Here is an 18,058-nt window from a genome sequence, read left to right as displayed (position 1 = left end):
TTCAGTTATTTTATTGGTTCTGGAATGAAGGCGTGGGTCATCCCTAGCTTTGTTCCTACCGTTACGAGTGGGAATTTTTCTAAAATCTCAAGATGGACTGACTGAAGATAGCAGGAAGACGCTGGGTGCAGGCCACTATCAACTGGGCGATGTGGAAATCATTAGAGGAGGCCTTTGTTCAGCAGTGGACGTCTAGTAGCTAAAATGATGATGACGATGTTTCCTTACAGTATCCAATTCAATAGGCAGAAACTAAACGTAAACGAAGTGTCGCCTCTGTAATGGTATCATTATCTATAACTCATAATATTTCGTGCGCTGTTGGATGACAGTTTTAAACTAGAGATGGGTAATTTTTTTATCGAATTAGAAAATACCAGTTAACGATTCTCAAGGCGATTATCGATTACATTAGATTTTAATCGGGAAGAAAAATAATTAATGGCTTAAGCATCAATATGCAGCCCATACGCACTTGTAGCACAAGTAACACGATTAGCCTCAGTCCCCTCAGTTGTGAATTCGGAATCGCCAGTTGTAATTTTAAAATCGCATCACAGAGTGAAGTAACTAACACCAACACCAAAAAACGGCAGAGCGAAGTGATTTCGAATGTTTCAACTGCTACGTTTTGTCACTTGTCTAGGAGGGCTAATTTTAGTCTAAGGGAGGGGAGCTTAGATTACATTACAGGAAACGCACAATATAATAAAAGAAAATTAATGTAAGTAGCTGAACCTTTTTGCTATTGAGCACCATGAAAATTTAACACAATTTGGCCGATTTGTTTATTTTCACAATCGATTCACAATGTCTATGATGAGGCGACCGCAGGAACGTCACTATTCGTGCAATCCTATCAATGAAGTACGACATTTTCTGGTGCAGATTTTATCGCCATAAATTATGAAACTTGATAGTCATGGATTTGACTGACAGCTGTCCGTCAAATTCCCGCCCCGCACCCCGCACTGTACATATTTTGTTCGCGATGTCTGTTCTATACGTAGTAATATTACTTCAATGGTGCCCGCGCGATCTCAGCGCTCGCTCTCGGCGGCAGAGGTTCAGTTCCCGGCGGGGCCACTTCGCCCGATGCTAATTCCGGCGTGTAGGAATCATCTAAGGAGGTTTCGCCCCGCATACTTAATACTACAGGCCTAAGAGTATTTTTGTGACAACAAACGCAAGCGAGACTTCAGATTTGTCACGTCATATGACACCCCTCCCGTGCCGCTCCCATAGCTTAGACACTGTCTCAGTTATGCTAGACCTATGACGGAGGCATATGTTCAGCAGTGGACGTCCTGTGGCTGAAATGATGAAAATGACTCACTAATGATAGGCGGCGGCTGCGAGGCGTTATACATGACGGGTGCCCGCGCGATCTCAGCGCTCGCTCTCGGCGGCAGAGGTTCAGTTCCCGGCGGGGCCACTTCGCCCGGTGCCAATTCCGGCGTGTAGGCCTCATCTAGGGAGGTTTCGCCCCGCATTTTTGATATTAGCATCGTGTAGTCGCAGTCGGCTGACGGTCGGTAATGGATGCTTGGGATTGATGGGGCCTGTGAAAAAAGTAAATAAAAGTGAGTATAGTATTTTATCGAGAACTTAGTAGCTCGCGTAATGGATCAGTTGCGGGTTCGAATCTTGCTGGGAGCAAATTTTACTAACGAATTATTTATTATACCCACAGAATCTTTGATTTAGGAAATACTGGTATCAGAATAAAAAAGCTATCAAAATCGTGACATGCACGACCTTCCTTATCATGTGATGGAAATACGCCATGTTTAAATGCCAAGGCCAAATAATAATGTTTTGGTACGTCTAAATTAAAATAAAAAATAACACATTTTTTTATCTCCAACCACTTGAACGGTAATTGACGTAATTAACAATGTAAATATGATTAAGTTTGACTTACAGACTCGATAACTGTTGACGCCAAACTTGGATGTAGGTACTCTTCGGTTTCTGGTGGTTTCTCTGCAAATAAACAAGGCAAGCAATAAAAAATGTTATCAGCTTACTTTTCTCACAGACCCTTTAGATATACTATGTTACTAAATAATGTTGAAACTTTTAGCCTAGGCGCAGACCACCAACTTTTAGTTGGCCGATAGTTGGATTCGGGCTGTTAATCAGTACGGAGATGTATGAAAGTGCGTACATTACAACGATTTGGTATCGGACGGTTCATCATAAAAATTAAAATCGGGTTCAACTACCGGCCAACTAAAAATCGGTGGTCTGCGCCTAGGCTTATAGTCAGCGTCAATACAATAATTTGTGACACCCAAAGTGGCCAAAAAGTTGATAACACAACCTTATTCCAATAGTAACAAAAATGTGTTGTGAAATTATTGGCTACTTTGGGTGTCACAAACTATTTGACACTAACTGTACTTTATTTTTATACCTTACCTAAAATTATAGTAAGACTTATGTACCAACTGTCATCTTTTGAGAACTTTTAATTTCCCAAATCCATTGTACAGCAGATAAACCCATCAGACATTTTTACAATACAAAATAGCTCTTACTATAATTACAGTGTAGCTTGATATTCCATGAACAGACTTACCTTCAACAACCTCCACTTCCTTCTCCGGCCACTTGCCAGCTTTGACCAGCGCGATGAGAGCAGCATAGTACGGATTCAACGGATCATCTTTATTCAGGAAGCGGAACTGCGGGTTGTCTCCCTGCTTCGCCTTAATCAAGATCTCCATCTGGGCACCTTGGGACGCTATGAACTTGGCCGTCTTCTCGATTATAGCGTTCTGCTTTTGGGACTCGGGCTGTTGGAGATAAATCAGCTATTAACCTCAATGCACTTTAACTGTAACTATAATCGGTGTTTATGTGTGTGGCAATTTTTAGATTTTGGTTTGTAGTATTTGCTATAGTTAAAGTATGATGGTGCAACCCAGGGTTATTATAAATATTATTTTATTGTTTTTGTTGTTCAACCAAGTTCATGTCATGCTTTTCCCTAAGCTAATAATAACTGTATCTATGATGCTATTATAAATGTCCAACGATCATAATTATATTAATACCATTTTTAAAGGAACCACCAGACAGTGGCGAACTATACCATCTGAGGGCCCTTGGCATATCTAGGGATTCTTTTTCATGGGGGCCTGGAACCATCCAACCAAGAATCGCGAGGGGGGGGGGGGGTGCGTTTAGGCCCGTGGCAAATTGCCAGCCCTGCCACTCTATAGTAAGGCCACTGCCACCAGATAATCCAGAGTATAAGATTATAAACTTTAGCCTTCCATTTCGACTTTAATAGAAAGACACGGATCTTAATGCTATGCTGCAGCCGTGGTCACATAGTATAGCAGCCAAAACGGCTTATTCCACTATTCATTCATTCTAGTTCATTAATCCTCATTACGTTAAAAATAAAAACCTAATACAACAGGGATTAGTGAACTTTTTGTTCACTATTCCCCATTAACCAAATTATAAATATAATAAATAATAGTGGAATAAGCCGCCAAAACGTCAAGCCGTGAGTATATAAGGTGTTATTTTTTGTACTGATCATACTTTACCAACGCATCTAATAAAATCATACAAATACAACCCAAGTGTTTTTAAAAAAAAAATCAGGCTAGTTTTTGTTTTTACTTTTCTTAACAAAAAAAAGATATTATTTTTACAACCATCCTGTCTTCACTCACTGCCTCTCTCTCTTTCTTTACTCATTTCATTCATACGAGTACGAACAATGGCCGCGCGCATTCATTCAACGTTCACACACATAAAGGTTAGATTACACTAAACCTACGTTACCAAAAATTATCACTCGTGAGTATGTACCTACGATGTTACGTCATGTTAATAGGTACTACGCGCTGGGAGAAACAAAATCTAGCTACATAAGTAGGTAAATAAGTGTATTTTCATTAGTGTAATAGCGGGGGACTTTTCCAACGAACCGAGGCGAATCATCCGCGTTAAACTAGAAATTTAAAAAAGGATAGAAATTGGAATTCAATATCTACGGTTTCGTAATGCCTATGCAATTTATTTAGAGACGTAATAAAAAATTGATAGGTACATACCTATTACTACTTCGCTTCGCTTCAGTGGAAATGCACCCTAATATTGAATATGAATAGGTGTTGTAAATAAAACTCACTGATCAATTTTCCTGGTTTTAATTCCTAAATTATGATTTGCCATCACACTTTAGATTCATTGATTTTACTTATTCACACATTTACCTATTTTGAATGTTGTTATTTAAAGTTCCTAGGTTATTATTACACTAATCACAATACATTTTGAACGTCAAGCCTTTGTTGAATGTTCACGTAAACACTGTCTTGCACTGTCTAATCTAGCCACGATCGAATTGAGGTAATGCTTTCGGGCTGCACACTTGCTTGCTGTTCACTAGACACCACGTCGGATGTTGTATTCACAATTCGCGCACTAACTTTTTTACGGAAAAAGTCCCTTTCGCGTAAACAAGCACTCATCTGTCCAAATCACACTGTAGGTATGTACCTAGGTAGACTTCCGCAATAACCATCGATAGAACTAGGTCGCGGTCGTGGCCCTCTGGCAACAACTCCTTGATAAGGCATTCCGTATTTTTACGCAAAAGCCGCCGTCTGCGGCGCTCGCATCTGGGTACCGCCAGCACTGTGCCGGTGATTGAAATTGAAATCCAGAACTTCGTCCTCGAAGCGCACGGAATCTCGTCAAGTCAGGATACGGCTGCGCTCCCTGAAGCGCTGCGCGGCTCCAAACAAGCAAGGTATGAAGGTTTTCGACTCGTCAATGTTTCTCGTCGGCCAGTTAGTGTGCCCGAAACATAATTTCACCTGCGTTTTGTTATTGATCAAGCGCGGCATTGTAATAAATCACACATACACTGCAATACGTTTGGGCGCATTGGACGGACTGGGACGATTATTTATGTTGTTGCGCTCCCGCATGCCGATCGGCGGCTCGGCGCGGGCTGTGGGCGCGGAGCGACTGGCAGCGATATCAATATGGCCGACTCACGCGGCGCGGCACGTGGCAGTGGTCGTTGCCCTCGGCCGGCTACTACGATAGTGCGTACAAACGAATACTCACCGCGCTCAAAGGATGATTTATTTTTTATTTTTTTCGAAACATTCTTTGTCGTTTTACTCGAAAACTAGCCTGAATTTTTTTTTAAAAACACTTGGGTTGTATTTGTATGATTTTATTAGATGCGTTGGTAAAGTATGATCAGTACAAAAAATAACACCTTATATAATGTAACTCATTAATAAATGTCGCGTTAAGACCCGGGTTTATTTAAATCCAGAGTATGTATACAAAAACGTTACTTTATACACTTACCAAGACAATTTCCAGCGACAGCAGTGCCTTAAACGCAGGCGTAGGCAGGAAAGGTTCATCGACCTCCACGGGAGCCGCGGGCGCGGCCGGCTCCTGCTGCGTGGCCTCGTAGTTGAAGCCCACTTGACCGTAGCCCGCTGCGTGGAGACGCTTCAGCTCCTCTTCTGTTGTACAAAAAATAAAAAAGATATTTTAAATAATAATTTTAACAACATTGTAGGTAATTATTTTAACAATATAATTTAACGGTCCTCTAATTTATCATCTCCAGTTTGCCCTTGACATAAGCCTTCTCCAAAGATCTCTATGCTTCTCTGTGAATCTGTATGTAATACAAGTTAGTAGTGCTAATTGAAAAACACAACATTACAGTATGCATAGAGGAGAGAATGGAGATAAAAAATAATAAAGCCAAATAAACTACATATTCTTTAGTTTAAATGTCTGATTGAAGAAATTTATTTCAGTTAACTTCAGGGTTGCATGATTTAAATCAACTTGATTTAAATCATGATTTAAATCACGATTTTTATTGCATGATTTTTTTAATAAAAATCACTGATTTAAATCAATATACTAAAATGGAATTAATGCAACGCTGGGAGTGCATATTAATCAACTGTAATGTTCAAAACAATGTTAATATTAGGTGTTCAAGTATGAAATAGACGTTCTGTATGGAAAATTAGAAAAAAATATTTTCACTATAGATTTTTTTTGCGAAAAAAATAAAATTGATACTTGTAAAAAGATATTCGTGTTTTTGTAATGGAAACAGACACCACTTAGGACGAGCTGTTTTTGAAGAGTTTTTTCTTGTTTCAGTAAAAATATGACATACCATCTTACATAATTTAACTTTTTTGGCTTGTTCCCAGTACTATACCTCAATTGTACCTAAATAAACATGTTTTCCGCATGAAAAACCAAGGCAATGATTGCAAAATCGAATAAAAATCAAAAAAATCAATATAAATCAAATAAATCACGATTTATTCAAAAAAAAACTGATTTTTTTGATTAAAATAAAAAAATTGTGATTTTTTTCCACCCTGGTTAACTTCCATACATGGGTGATGACATAAAATTAATCAGCTTACTAAAATATTGTATGTAGTTTTATGGCAAGTTGTTTACACACCTTTGTACATTTCCTCCTCATCTTCATCCGTGTGCAGGGCTCGGTACCTCTCTTCGTCACACAGTTGTTCCACTTCCAGCTCCGCTTTAGTGAGCTCCACGCGCCAGTCGAAGCCCCCGGACGGGGCTTCGTGCGACGACAGGTCGTGCAGGGCCCCTCGAGCATCATACCTGTCCAAATAACAAATGCCTCACTACTCGAACACAATTTGTGTACACAATTAAGCCTTTACATAATTACAATGTAATTCAGGGAAAATATTACTAGTAAGAACCTACTTAATTATAGTTATTTGTTCAATTAGTAAGTTTTTATTAAGACTATAGACACTTATTACTAACTGTAATGATTTCTTTACAAGTTTAGAGTGAAATCTTATGATATGAGGAACTTTGAAGTCAAATTCCCACACAATCTCTTGAATGAGCATATAAACCTAACACTTGCTCAGTCAAAATGAACACTCATCTCATGTCTCAAGACAAATGGCAGATTATACATACGCAAGGGTACCGCTCCAGATATACATACCACCGAGGGTTGTCACCGTAACGTAACGCCGGCCCGGCGCACACTGCCGCTGCTTGCACCCCGTCACTGCTTCAAGTAATATCCTCTGCGAAAATCTTAAAGCTCTTCCAAAATTTAGTTTTTTCTGACCATTGACAGTCGCTTTATAGTTTTTAGCGCCACAGTTAGCAGTCTTATAGTAAAAAACAGATCGAACCTGTCGATTTTCAATGTTTCATCCCCCATCCACGGAATGAGGTGCTTTCCTTGGTCAATGTGCAGGGCTTTCTCATTGTCCCTGAACAATTTGCACGAGTACCCGAACACGAATAGTTCTTCTTTCTTCTCTTTACATTCACTTTTACGCAAAATACCGGATTCACTACGATTCCCAGTCCATTTTAGAGACATTTTTAATAAATTTACAACGCGAAATTCACCATCACACGCACACAGCCAAGATTTTTTTTTGTCAATATTGACATTTGACAGGTTAGCTAAAGCTAGCGTTCAGCGGGTCTAGTCAAAACGCACTTTAAAATCGCAAACCCATCGCAAACCAGTCGCAAACAAATAAACAAATCGCAAAAGAGGTCGATAACAAAAAAGGCTTAGTCAAACGGCAAAAAATCGAATCGCAAAGCCCTACCTATCGATAATCGAAAGACTGGATTGAAATTTCCCATACAAAGGCTTAGCCAACATGCATTTAAGACTCAATCAAAATCGAATCGAATCGCAACACCCGCCATTTTCATTGCGATTACTAAAACCCCGGTGATAAGCTTCGATTCGATCGAAACCAATAGGGTGAGTTGCACCACCTAACTTTGACCGTAACTATGACGTTAACCGGTGTTTTTTGTATGGAGTTTGACAGATTTTAGACGTTTGTCAAAGTTAAACTAAGATGGTGCAACCCACCCTAAGGTTGTTTTGACAAATCCGTATCGCGATGTCGTTTTGACAGCTAGTTTGACAGCGAAGCATAGACGTAAACAGAGAGAGGAAGAAACTAATTTATAAAAAAAAGCTAGAAAAAGTAAAAACAATCGCAAAGTCATAGACATTTTTTAACTTTTATTCGATTTTGAATGAACTTTTATATCGCCGCGTCGTTGGTGGTTCAATGTGCATTTTGGCTGCCATTTTCCGATCGAATCGAATTACTGGTGACGCGGCGACTGACATTAGTGAAAACTTCCTATTGGTTTGTGATGGCATTTTGACTAGACCCACAGAACCATGTTCAGAACACAGATATGGATATCTGTGGTTCAGAAGTTTTTCAGATAAAAAAGTTTATTAAATAAATAATTAAAAGACTTGAAAACATTTTTATTTATTTCAATTATTTAAAACGATTGATACTTAATTATTACTATACTGTGATTCTTACAATAAAATGTTTCTAAACGGATCGCAAAACAAAAGAGCATTCGTTTCGTTTTCGTTCAGAAAAATACATTGGTAGAGAGAATGTTATTGTTTTATTTAGGTCAATGTTTTATTGCATTTAATAATAAAATAAATTTAAATAAAATTATTAATTATAACAAAAATAAAATTAAGGTTATAATGGTGATTTAGAAATAGGTGCGTAGCACAAAGAATGCCGTTTGCTAATAAAAAATAATAAATGGCAACTGGATATAACCTAGCCAAATTGGATAGAACATAATAACTCGAGTTGGTTTGGGGAAACTTCCTTTGACCAAGTACCTCTTAAATTTTGCAGCATCAGAATATACGTTTTCAAAAGGCATATGGCGGACGTTTTATATATTTTTGCATCGAAAACTGATAAATTCTTTTAGTTATGAGTATCTTGTGACCGCTAGAGCCTATTTGTTAAAATTAGCTGATAAACGTTAGTTTTTAAATGTGTAAATAAGTCTATTATATCTAGAGTCTTGTAAATATTGATAGTATTTTCATGCGTGGACGTTTTTATCCGTATTGAAAAACGAAAAGTCTGTGATAATAAACAATACCTTTAGGTGATAGAATAATTTCCTGAACACTTTTGTAAATATTGTAAAGTTATTTTAGACTTTTAGCAAAGTTAATATATTGAGCGAAGACTGAAGAATTGAGTGTTTGATCTGAGACTTGCGAGCTATGTCAGCTGTGAACCTATTATCGTCTTTGAAAGAGAAACCTCACGACGAAAGCCCAAAGGATGGCTCTAAATACGAAGGTAAGTGCTTTTCAGACTGCCCTATCATCTACTTCACAGTCAGTCACATAAAGACTCCCGTTTAGTTTAGATTTCTCTAGATAAAATCCAAGTAGAGCAGTGATTGTTTACAAAATATCACTTTGCTTCTATTATTTACAGTTAGGTCTCTTCGTTGCGTTGCAGGCGTCATGAAAACGCTCCTAGAGTTAAGTAGGTCACAATAATGCAGGTATTTGGCCTTCTCAAACTGCTGCTTTTGTGACATACAAATTAGAAACTGATTGGATTTTTCTAACCTGTTCAATTAGAATTGAATATGTAATGTTTGTGTTTTTATTCTTTCTCTTAAAGGAAAGCTTAATTTTGGCTTGTTATTAAACAAAAATATGTATAGGTCATTATCCTTTGTGTTGGTAAAACTTGTTTTGGCTACATTCCGAACATCACCTTTTTGCATCATTAATTGCAATAAATTAATAAGATGTGTCATCATGTCAACTCATGAATCAAAAGACCATAATTTAAAAAATATCTGCCTATCAATAATTGAAGAGATAAAGATAAATTACATACTGGAAATAATTGAATATAAGTTGTCTTCAGCCGTTGTTAATGCGTTGAACATCAATGAAGAACTAATAACGTTGTTAAGGAAAGTCTATTGACATTCAAATGGTCATTGAAAATCAAATAACATTCTTTCAAGAAACTGGAACTATAGGGTACATTCCTAACTTCGATAATTAGGTTTTTTTCAAGCAGGTGCAGTTGGCTTATTGTGACACTAGTAATAATGCAATGAATGCCCAAAAGAGTCTGATTTATTTATTTATTTATTCTAAGTGATTTTGATAAACTATATTAGTATTAATATTCTTGAAACTAAAATTTATACTAACAATCAAAACTGGAGTTTAAAAAAAGATATGCTTTGATGGGTACAAATTAACTTGTTAGTAGGTAATTATTGATGGATTCCCTACGATATCCCGAAAGTTAAATGATAGATTTTCAGAAATGAAAATTCACCGATGCCTTCTTAGTATGAAGTTTTAATCCCAAGACGTAATGCAAGAACATTGACTTTCTGTCTAATACAAATGTAAAAGTATTGAACTATTTTTGCCAAAATTTTGGTGGTAGGTGCAGAAAGTTTGTGTTGTTTCTCATCATTACGATATGAAACCTCATTATTATGTTTTTGGTTAACATAAATTGTTATTGGTTTTGATCGGTGGACTAGTGGTGATATAGACTTCATGTGACAGATCAGACACCAGATGACAAAGCCTCAGGCAAAAACACGTCTGAATATATTTTCCGAAATAAACCGCTTCTCTTCATTATTTATTATGTATTGATATGCAGGAATAAAATACAGGGTGGCCAAAACAGTGAGGTCTAAAAGAAAAATTTAGAATCCTTACATCAAGGTGTACCTAAATCACCCCCATGTATATCGTACGATTGTGCTTAGTTTAGGAAATAGAGTTAATTTTGTGATATTTTAAAATTTTATGACCTAGTAGGCTTTAAACATTTTTATCTTTTTTTTGGGTTAACTTTTTTCAGATTTCTTTTTTTCGACAGATTTGTTATTAATTGTAGATGTTTGAAAAAAATAATCACCTTCCTATCTTTGATTCAAGATACAAAAGTTTTGCTAGAAACATTAGAATTATGCTTTTATCAGAACACTATCAAATTTTTTAACTTAAAAGTTTAAGTAAAAAAAAGAACTTCCATAGGTCCAAAACCATTTTAAAAACTGCGCCGTTTCATGAACATTCATAATAATACAAAAAAACATGTACTTAATGGGCCACTATTTCCTGTAATCGGTCCACTAAAGTGGTAAGTCGGAGATTCCGTTACATGTTTTTGACTTTCTTAGAGTGAATTAATATTGGGAATCCTCTAAGTTTACATTACGTAGAACAGATTTAGAGCAGCAACTGGACATAACATGTTTTTATTCTCAACGAGGAAGCTCTTGCCCTTCATCACACCTGGTGGAAACTGATGATTAGGCTGAAGGTGGAAGGGAACTTCAACTACAAAGGAACTATGGCTTCCTACCTCTGAATTCCGGAACACATTGTTATTTTAAGTAAGTTTTAATGAACATAAACCAAATGGGATCCTTGTTCTTCTCACTGTAGTAGGTATTTTAAGGGTAATAGTAAAATGTAACAACTGCCTCTGCCTTCAAGTGCTAAGAGGTAAGCTTCAGAGGTCCCGGGTTTGATTCCCAGTGGAGGTGAAATTTTCTGCTCGGTTTGGTTGGTGGTAAGGTTTGATCTAAGTCTGCCTGGCTAGCAACTCTATTTTCCTAAGTCTGTCACTATAACAATAATATTAATAGCATTACTGTATTCCGGCATTTGGAGGTAGGAAGCCATAGTTCCTTTGTAGTTGAAGTTCCCTTCCACCTTCAGCCTAATCATCAGTTTCCACCAGGTTTGATGAAGGGCAAGAGCTTCCTCGATGAGAATAAAAACATGTTCTGTCCAGTTACTGCTCTAAATCTGTTCTACGTAATGTAAACTTAGAGGATTCCCAATATTAATTCACTCTAAGAAAGTCAAAAACAGGTAACGGAATCTCCGACTTACCACTTTAGTGGACCGATTACAGGAAATAGTGGCCCATTAAGTACATGTTTTTTTGTATTATTATGAATGTTCAGGAAACGGCGCAGTTTTTAAAATGGTTTTGGACCTATGGAAGTTCTTTTTTTTACTTAAACTTTTAAGTTGAAAATTTGATAGTGTTCTGATAAAAGCATAATTCTAATGTTTCTAGCAAAACTATTGTATCTTGAATCAAAGATAGGAAGGTGATAATTTTTTTCAAACATCTACAATTAATAACAAATCTGTCGAAAAAAAGAAATCTGAAAAAAGTTAACACAAAAAAAAGATAAAAATGTTTAAAGCCTACTAGGTCATAAAATTTTAAAATATCACAAAATTAACTCTATCTCCTAAACTAAGCACAATCGTATCATATACATGGGGGTGATTTAGGTACACTTTGATGTAAGGAATCTAAATTTTTCTTTTAGACCTCACTGTTTTGGCCACCCTGTATATTTTTTAATTGTATTGCACATTTTCTATACACATGAAATTTTATTTACTGTCTAGTAACTGTAAACCAGCAAATTTTGAATGTTAATAGTCATGTTTATTTATTCTTTAGTCCTTTATAAATTGATTGATGATGGTGAATTTATTGCTATAAGTTCTCTGCCAGTTACCCTTTGGTATAAACGGCAAAAATCTGAGGGAGGAAGAGATTCTCTTGTTGCCATGTGAAAACGTATTATTCATTAAACTTTTGCTTATTATTTAATTAAGTATTAAAATTGAAGTGATTTTGAACAAAAGATGCGCGCGCATTAATAGCTTATTTCAAGCTAATGCAAATTAATACATTCTTATTCTTACTTATCCTACTTACTGAGGACCTGATATTTGTTAATTTTCTTTTAGAAAACTATAGGCCAGAGTTCAAGAAACAAATGTGGCGGCAAAGTCCCGTTAGAAAAAAGGTTTTTTTTTTTCGCAACTCATCAACACAACAGCCGACATTTTATCTGATTACATGATGCCTAGCTGTTGATTGACATTACATTACTTTCTTTAATATGAACCTGTTTACACAAATTCTTTTTTTTATATATTTCCCACATAGATATTCCAATACATTCAACTAATAAAGTATGCGATTTTTTGATATTATTCGTTGACTGTAGGATTACGAACTTTGCGTAATGATATCGGCCGTTTTGTAAAAGGTATTATTACTGAGCTAGGGAGTAAATCCGCGGGGATTTGAAGGTCAAGGGAGAAGCTTTCCCCTATTGCGCACCCCTCTGGTTGCAGGAATTCTCTGCAAACGCCTACCTACATGCATATAATAGCTGGTCACTGTTTTGGCCAGTCAATTTGTTTAAATATGCATGCACGGAAGGGTCAACTTTAGAGTGATTTATGCATTTCGTTTTGAACTCGATTCTACTAGGTATGTATGTAAATAGTGTTAAATTGTAGATTGTAGATACTTGTGTAAGTTGGTTTAATTTTAAAATATTTCTAATTATTTCCTAGATCCAACTTGGTTTACCATGAAACTGCTCCATTAAATATAAAACAAATTGTGCTTGTGTTGTAATGGAAATTGCCGTTGGCCGGTCGCTATTTACAGCTTTCGTTACGTTTTGTCAGAAACCGACGGTATATTCGAAAATGTTACAAGTCGGAATCGGAAAAATACCCACTTTTTTTTGAGAATTTTTATCGTGCAAGCAACAGCCGTTTCTGCGCCAGTCTTTGAGACGTGTCCGTGCGCTGCGAACCCCGCGACAGTTTCCGAGGAAATTCGCCAAATTCCCTCTGCCTTGCTTCCCAGTTTTAACTACCTTCATCGCGAACCTGATACGTAGGATATTCACGTCTGTGTTTACGTATTTTCTCTCGCTCCGTCGATTGCGTCTCATCGACAACCCTAGTTTTAAAGTTTTATTTAATTTAATCGTATTCGTATTGTTATTCTTATTATTTTATTTTAGTGTATCTAGTTATTAGGTAGGTTACGTTAGGTTTTAAATTTTCGGTCCGCCATTTTGTTGTGACGCGTCACCGAGATGGGCTGTAAGGAGATTCAGGCGCCCGCGGGCGATGTTTCGAAGAAAGGGAAGAGGAGGAGGCGCAGGGCTGGATCCAGGTCTGCCAAGCGTCGCGCGCGCAAGACCGCGGCCTCCGCTGGCCTGACAGGCCCGGTCATGTCCCCCATGAAATGCGCCGTCCACGCGTTCTTGATGCGGTACCAGAGCGCCCTGAGAAGGGTGCCGGCGCAGATCCCGCCGAAAATCCACGCCGGACCGCCGTCGAAGAGAGTCAAACGGGTCTCGTGGCGTAAGTGACGTGATTGTTATTACTATCGCCGATTTTTTTAGGCGACCCTTTTCAGATCGCTCGAAATTATTTGAAAATGTCATACTTAACTTCAGGGTGTGATTGCAGTCAAATACCTACATTGCTCTGCTTATAAAAAACATAAAAGCAAAGCAGTTTCCATCGATAATAGTGAAAATTTATCTGATTGTAACGTTAGTACGATTCGCGATTTATTTACAGTTTTTATCACCCTCCTATTGAAACCTTGAAAATGTACAAAACTAATTTGACATCTACCATTGCGTGCTCTGTGTTAATTGCAGTTGTATTTTACGTTTCCGATTTGTAGATTCGCACGCGGAAATCAATACGTGCACGATACGACCTACCCCTTTTCACAATAAAGAAAAAAGTCAGCGACGAATCAAAACCGGGCCTTTGTTTGGACTTTGGACGGAAGCGCATGTATCTATCTATCTATCTACACGCGACAGTTTTATGTCCTTTACTAGTATTTGTACGTGGCTTCGTCTTTCGAAGATTTCGATATACAAGTCTAAATACTATAGCTATAAGCTGTAAGATTGTTAAGTTTCATCAAAATCTGTCCAGTAGTGTTTGCGTGAAGAGATAACAGATCCATAATTCCTCACAAACTTTCGCTTTTAAAATATTAGTACTGATAACAAACAGAGTTACATTGGATTAACCAAACAATGAGAAATCCGTGTGTTTTATCTCAAATAATATTTTAGTTAAATAAACATTTTAATCACTATACAAAAGCAAGATGAAGTTGCACTCTTATCTGTTTGCAGTAATTATAAACAAATGTATAGTTTTCAATAATTATATCTGATAAGAACATAAATAGAAATGGGGTACAGCCTACTGTTACCTAGTTAATATTCAGACTTCATTGTTCTTAATATGTAATTTTAATGTCGTGAGGAATTCCCTCTTTTCAGTTTAAAATAGTGTGGTTATTCAATAAAAACCAATTTGTTTAGCGAAACCTAATTATTTCAGCAGCCGTTAATTAACAGGTTCACCGCATCAATTAGTTTTAACTAATATGTACCACGATTTACGGGTAATGTAACTGTAGAAAATTCGTTTATGTTGTAAGTACACACTACACACTCTAAAATAACTTCAACACTATTAATATTGTTTCAGGCTTATTAAATAGACTTGTATGAATGCATAAAGACCAATGGACAACACGCATAAGTTGTAATATTAAGTTAAATTATGACTTAATTTAAAGTTTAGATCACACACATTACACTAGTTTTTATTTCACCTCAATCCATCCAGTATTACCGAAGATAGAGCCTCGAGAAGTTTACGGACTTTTTAAAATTTTCAAAAAATTCCAATATTCGCGTGTGACGTCACAACATGATTTTGCAGCCCCCGCACGTTAACCCATTTACCACTTTTTGTCTTTTTCCAACTAAAATAAGATTTTACCTAACTGACAACTGTTGTTAGTTGTCATCGTTCAATCACATTTCAAACTAGGCGCTAAAAAAGTAACCATTATTATGCCACCTATTGCCAATTTTGTGCACTATGAAGCCATTTTTACATTTATGCACTTAAATATAAATTTTCTGGAAAAATAACCAAGTTTGTGTCTCTGTGCTCAATAACGAGTAAATAGTCCAGTTATTTGTTAATTTTACTTGGAAAGTTTTCCGGAATTTTTGAAAATTGGTGAATAAATAGATTTCGCTATGTTCTTTCCGAATTTTGTGACCTCGTTTATAGCAGCGCGCGCGCCCGCCTTATTGAAAAAAATCCGCCTTAAAAAGGTTTTTGACAACTACTTTTTTCATTTTATAATTTTTGGGACATAGACAAGCTAAGAAGCTTTGATAAATGTGATAAATTTCATGTAATGTAAGTTAAATAGATTTAGAGTTGTGAAACAGTCAAATTAATGTACCTGCTAAATTGCGAGTTCTTTTTTCTTTGATCATGGCAGGACACTCTGCCGGGTGTCCTAAATATGCTGAAGTATAAAAAAATTCGCGTTGCTGAAGTATAAATTTTTTTTGTCTTGTTTGTTTCTACATTACATAATTGTATCCTACTAATATTATAAATGTGAAAAATTGGATGTCTGGAAGTTTAAAATAAAGTAAAGTAATGTTTATTTCTCACCAACATAACAGATAATATTATGATAACAAACAATCAGGAAAAACAAAAAGTAAGAATGTTGGTGGGTTGATACCTGAACTAGGAAGATTCCTGTGTCTCAGGTTTGTTACTCTTTCACGCAAAAAGTACTCAACGGATTTTGTTGAAACTGTACAATATTATTGTTTGTAACCCAGATTAACATATAGGCTATAATTTATGCCGATCTGTGACACTAAATTTCACGCGGGTGAAGCCGCAGGCAAAAGCTAGTCGTGAAATAAATAGGAAAGTTTAAGGTTCTGAAACGTGGTCGCTTACTATGGGCCTCATAAGAAGGCTCAAGGTCACCCAAAGGGTGATGGAGCGGGCTATGCTCGGGGTTTCCCTGCGTGATCGAATCAGAAATGAGGAGATCCGCAGGAGAACCAAAGTGACCGACATAGCACGCAGAATTGCTAAAATCAAGTGGCAGTGGGCGGGACACATAGCTCGTAGAGACAGACAGAGTTGGGGCAGAAAATTTCTTGAGTGGCGACCACGGGCTGGAAGACGTAGCGTGGGCAGGCCTCCTACTAGGTGGACCGACGATCTGGTAAAGGTCGCGGGAAGAACCTGAATGCGGGCAGCGCAGGACTGTTCATTATGAAAAACCTATGGAAAACCCAAAGGCCTCTCGCCTTTGTCCAGCAGTGAACGTCATTTGGCTGTAACGACGAAATAGGAAAGAATGTAACTATCAAAAATCTTCTCTAAGGCAGCATTTTTCCAATTTCGCAACGAGCGCGGCAATCACACTTAACTAACAGACTAACAGAGAGCATAGCGAAATCTATTTTAATCACCAATTTTCAAAACTCCCGGAACACTTTCCAGGTAACCACGTTAATTTGTACCAAACGACTGGACTATTTAATTTAATTAAATTGATATAAAAATTTGGGTACATCTTCTCAAAAACAAAAGAACTGGTGCTAAAAGGGTTAAGTGACGTTTTGACATTTGTAGAGGGCCTTGTAGAAGGGGAGGCTATGGTGCTGAATGTGGATTAACTCGAGTGTCATAGTAACTTATTAGACTGCTAAGCTTGATGATAAAAAGAAAAATATTTTATTCAATGTACATAGTCTGGTCATAAGTTCTGTCATATGATAATAACTTTTGAATTTTGAATGAAGGTTTCAAAAACATTTTTTACTGAATTATAATTAAAAAGAAAAAATGTGCGATAGTTCGAATTTTATTGTATGTGTAGTGGACGCATAAAATAAAGTTGTCTGTCCGAACTGCAGTTGTCACGTTGCATTGCTACGCGCCAAAGCAGATTTTCGTTGTGCTGAAAAAGTTTAGTTTATCTTTTCATTAAATGATAGGTATAGGTGTACCAGAATCTCATGGCAAACAAAAATATTGGAAAAGTGTGTCTTTAATATGGCAAATGTCTATGGCTTTATACCTGTCAAAGTAAATCAAGTGAACTGTCAGTCGCTGCAGAAATTTTGTAATCTCTTCATGCCTATTTGTTATTTTTGTGAAAAAGTCAAAAAAGCTCAAGCAAGTCATATTGTTTTCAATGTGTATTGTAAAATAAGGCATAATTCAAAGTCAATCTTTGATTTTAAAGCGCGTCGTTGAGTTGACAGTAAGTTGGAGTGAAATTGGATACATTTAGTGTATTACCTAACTGCGTCAGAAGGAGGGTTTTTTTTAAATATTATTCTTATAATAGCTGCTTTATCGGGGGTTTCAGGTGTACCTCACAAATTGGTGCAGAGGAATGGTGAAAATGTTATGACCATGTAAATAAAATTGAAA

The 18,058-nt window shown here is 36.8% G+C and overlaps 2 protein-coding genes across 2 annotated transcripts in view; one reads left to right on the top strand and one right to left on the bottom strand.

Annotated features, from left to right (window-relative positions):
• Positions 1-1,015: 1,015 nt before the first annotated feature.
• LOC135082436 (protein suppressor of white apricot-like) lies at positions 1,016-7,476 on the bottom strand. The gene is made up of 7 exons (XM_063977230.1): positions 7,224-7,476; positions 6,497-6,666; positions 5,356-5,519; positions 2,585-2,801; positions 1,925-1,986; positions 1,337-1,562; positions 1,016-1,122 (listed from the first exon to the last, which is right to left on the bottom strand). Exons 1-7 carry the CDS (start codon positions 7,415-7,417, stop codon positions 1,016-1,018), a joined length of 1,140 nt encoding a protein of 379 aa, XP_063833300.1. The 5' UTR covers positions 7,418-7,476.
• A 1,215-nt stretch (positions 7,477-8,691) lies between these two features.
• Positions 8,692-18,058, top strand: part of LOC135082433 (proline-rich protein 12) — a 56,336-nt gene continuing 46,969 nt past the window's right edge. The window contains exon 1 of the mRNA XM_063977228.1: positions 8,692-9,206. Coding sequence (XP_063833298.1) covers positions 9,128-9,206 — 79 coding nt within the window. The 5' untranslated portion in view covers positions 8,692-9,127. The remainder of the gene's footprint in view (positions 9,207-18,058) is intronic.

Source organism: Ostrinia nubilalis, chromosome 21, assembly GCF_963855985.1.
Source record: "Ostrinia nubilalis chromosome 21, ilOstNubi1.1, whole genome shotgun sequence".
NCBI lineage: Eukaryota > Metazoa > Arthropoda > Insecta > Lepidoptera > Crambidae > Ostrinia > Ostrinia nubilalis.
The sequence above is the reverse complement of the archived record's forward strand: the minus strand, read 5'-3'. Positions and strand labels throughout refer to the sequence as shown.

Bases quoted from the DNA above. Each gene is read 5' to 3' on its own strand.
- LOC135082436 (XM_063977230.1), bottom strand. From the start codon at position 7,417: ATGTCTCTAAAATGGACTGGGAATCGTAGTGAATCCGGTATTTTGCGT. The intron at 1,987-2,584 runs GTAAGTCTGTTC...GTTTATTTGCAG, and splicing joins GGAAGTGGAGGTTGTTGAAG to AGAAACCACCAGAAACCGAA. The intron at 1,123-1,336 runs GTGAGTCATTTT...AAACCTCCTTAG, and splicing joins GCAGCCGCCGCCTATCATTA to ATGATTCCTACACGCCGGAA.